The sequence below is a fragment of the Limulus polyphemus genome, unplaced genomic scaffold (assembly GCF_000517525.1).
Source record: "Limulus polyphemus unplaced genomic scaffold, Limulus_polyphemus-2.1.2 Scaffold3025, whole genome shotgun sequence".
Classification (NCBI taxonomy): domain Eukaryota; kingdom Metazoa; phylum Arthropoda; class Merostomata; order Xiphosura; family Limulidae; genus Limulus; species Limulus polyphemus.
In genome coordinates, this window is record NW_013668635.1 from 56,082 (window position 1) to 58,719 (window position 2,638).

The 2,638-nt window shown below is 30.3% G+C and overlaps 1 protein-coding gene across 1 annotated transcript in view; it reads left to right on the forward strand.

The window, feature by feature from the left end:
* The window catches only part of LOC106468491 (ras-specific guanine nucleotide-releasing factor RalGPS1-like), a 51,773-nt gene that overhangs the window by 34,486 nt on the left and 14,649 nt on the right, over positions 1–2,638 (forward strand). Inside the window, exon 9 of the mRNA XM_022396828.1 lies at positions 1,222–1,354. Within this exon, the coding sequence (XP_022252536.1) occupies positions 1,222–1,354 (133 nt within the window). The remainder of the gene's footprint in view (positions 1–1,221; positions 1,355–2,638) is intronic.

Genomic DNA, 2,638 nt, shown 5'->3' on the forward strand with positions numbered 1-2,638 from the left:
GATAATATGGTACTTGTAGCCCCCTAGGAGAAAAGTGATAATATGGTACTTGTAGCCCCCTAGGAGAAAAGTGATAATATGGTACTTGTAGCCCCCTAGGAGAAAAGTCATAATATGGCACTTGTAGCCCCCTAGGAGAAAAGTGATAATAGTTTTGAACCAGTTAATTCTAATTTGTTATTTTAATTTCAATACAAGAGTAGTTCTATCTATGTTTTTAGTCAATTAATGTTTCTCAACTTCAGTTGTTGTTATGTGGTGTAATTGTCTATATCTCAGCTTCGAGAAATTATAGAATATTAAAGTTCTGTTCTTTTCAACTGTAAAAACATTTCAGCAGGGATTGGCATTACTAGCAGAACAAAGTGATAGAAGTTTAGCTTGGTGATATATTACTAGAAGAAAAGCTGCTAATGGCTTTCATTACAATTACAGTTCTAACTTTTTTAAAGCTTTTGATAAGCATACTTTATCAATTTGTACTTAATTTGAATTATGATGTTGAAGTAGGATACAAAAAGAAGTATTTTTTTGTGGAACAAGTTGAGATAGACTTAATTAGTTCATTTTGCATTCGACCATATCAAGTTTCATTTCACTGTTAGGCCTTGTTTGCATTAGGCCTAATTAAATACTTAAATGAACAAAGAAAATCACAAATATTAAGTGAAACCATCTGATTAAAAATTAAAAAAAAAATTGACTTACTTTTAATTTTGGTATGATAAAAAAATAAAAAACTTCTGTTTTATAACTAACACAGAACCAGTACCTATGACAAACAAAAGATGTCCATAATATTGTACCAGCCTACAATCCAGGATTCCCTAGCGAGGAAGGGTTTATAAAAATTCTTTGTTCTGATTTTAGAATACACGTGTGCCGCTGTACTCGTAGTAGCTACTTTTGGCCAAAAAAAAACCACATTTTTGGTGCTAGCAATTCTACGAAAAGGATGCAGTAACATTATTATTATTTTGTTTATACACACATATATCAAATGTTATCTATCAAAATATCCTCTCTTTTTTTTTCTTGACCCTAAAGTTCAAACATGTCTAAACCAAATAAAATGTTCTGCAAAGAAAGTTTTAACCAACCTTTGTGGTGAAATTTTGTTATTACTTGGTACCATTTTTTAGCTATTCAATTTAAAATCTGAGATTTTTGGAACGTAAGAAGTTTATTTGTGAGTGTTTCAAAGTTTTATTCTTCTTTCAGATCACCTACCTGTTTTATCACACGTCCAGAATTACTTAATGTCTGTACGGTACATAGAAGAACTTCAAAGATTTATGGAAGAAGACAATTACAAGTTTGTTTCAGATCTTTTTATGATTGGTTTATGGTCTTTGTAACTAAACATTATTTATAAACAGAGAGACATAAAGGTAGAAACTGTTACTTGTATGTATTGAATAATAGATTTGTGTTGTTGTTGTTGTTTGTTATTAAGCACAAAGCTACATAAAGGGCTATGCGTGCTCTGCCCACTATGGGTATCGAAACTCGGTTTCTAGCAGTATAAGTCTGCAGACATATCACTGTGCCACTGGGGGGCAGGTTTGTGTTAACTTCACGTCATCATACTTTTTTCTGAATCTTTATTCGTTTTCTTTACATGACAGTCATTTTAAATAGCGAAATAACTTATTATTACAGTGTGTAAATCTTAAGAACGATAAATTACAAGAAAAAAAAAGAAAATGTGAATAATTTCTCTAAAGTGTTTTATATTCTGTCTCTAGGAACAGTTGTAAAATAAAATATAAATCCCACTGAAACTCTTGTTATCATTTGTAATATATTTAAAACATATTTCTTAACTACATTCCCATTATATAATATGTTACTTTACATCTTAGTAAAGTTGGGATCGTTTTGAAACTTGAGAGTGTTCTGTTCACCCGGTGAGATCTGGTTGCATCAGTTTGATGCACTTGTTGGGTTTCTTTTATTTTATTGCCAAAAAAACTAATGGAAGTAATCGTTTGAAACTTTATAAATACTTTCTACAGGTTATATAGCTTCTGTAAATAAAGTATCTCATTTTTGTATCGGTATTTGTATGACTTTGAAAGTTTGAAAGATGTTAGTGACATATATGAAGTTTTGAAATGGATATTTGTGGGATAATGTATTTGTTTCTGTACAATTTTTTGTGTCTAATAGTGAGACATGATCGGTACAAGTAATTGTAATATTCCATAGCAATATGTCTTTTAAAAACCAATTTAAAATACTGATCTTAGGTTTAAGATTTAATTACCAATTTTTATGTCTTCCTACATTCCTTTTAAAACTTTCCTGTAAAATTTTTATTTTACAAACTGTAAATTTTATCTTTGTTTGAGTCAAAAAACAACACACACACAGCTGCAGTTTACAGTCAATGACATACAATAAAAATCATTTTGTTTATCATCGGTACTGGTTCTGTGTTTTCTATGAAACAGAAGTCTTGTTTGTCATAGGTACTGGTTGTGTTGGCTATAAAACAGAAGTCTTTTGTTTGTCATAGGTACTGGTTTTGTGTTAGTTATAAAACAGAAGTCTTTTGTTTGTCATAGGTACTGGTTTTGTGTTAGTTATAAAACAGAAGTCTTTTGTTTGTCATAGGTACTGGTTGTGTTGGCTA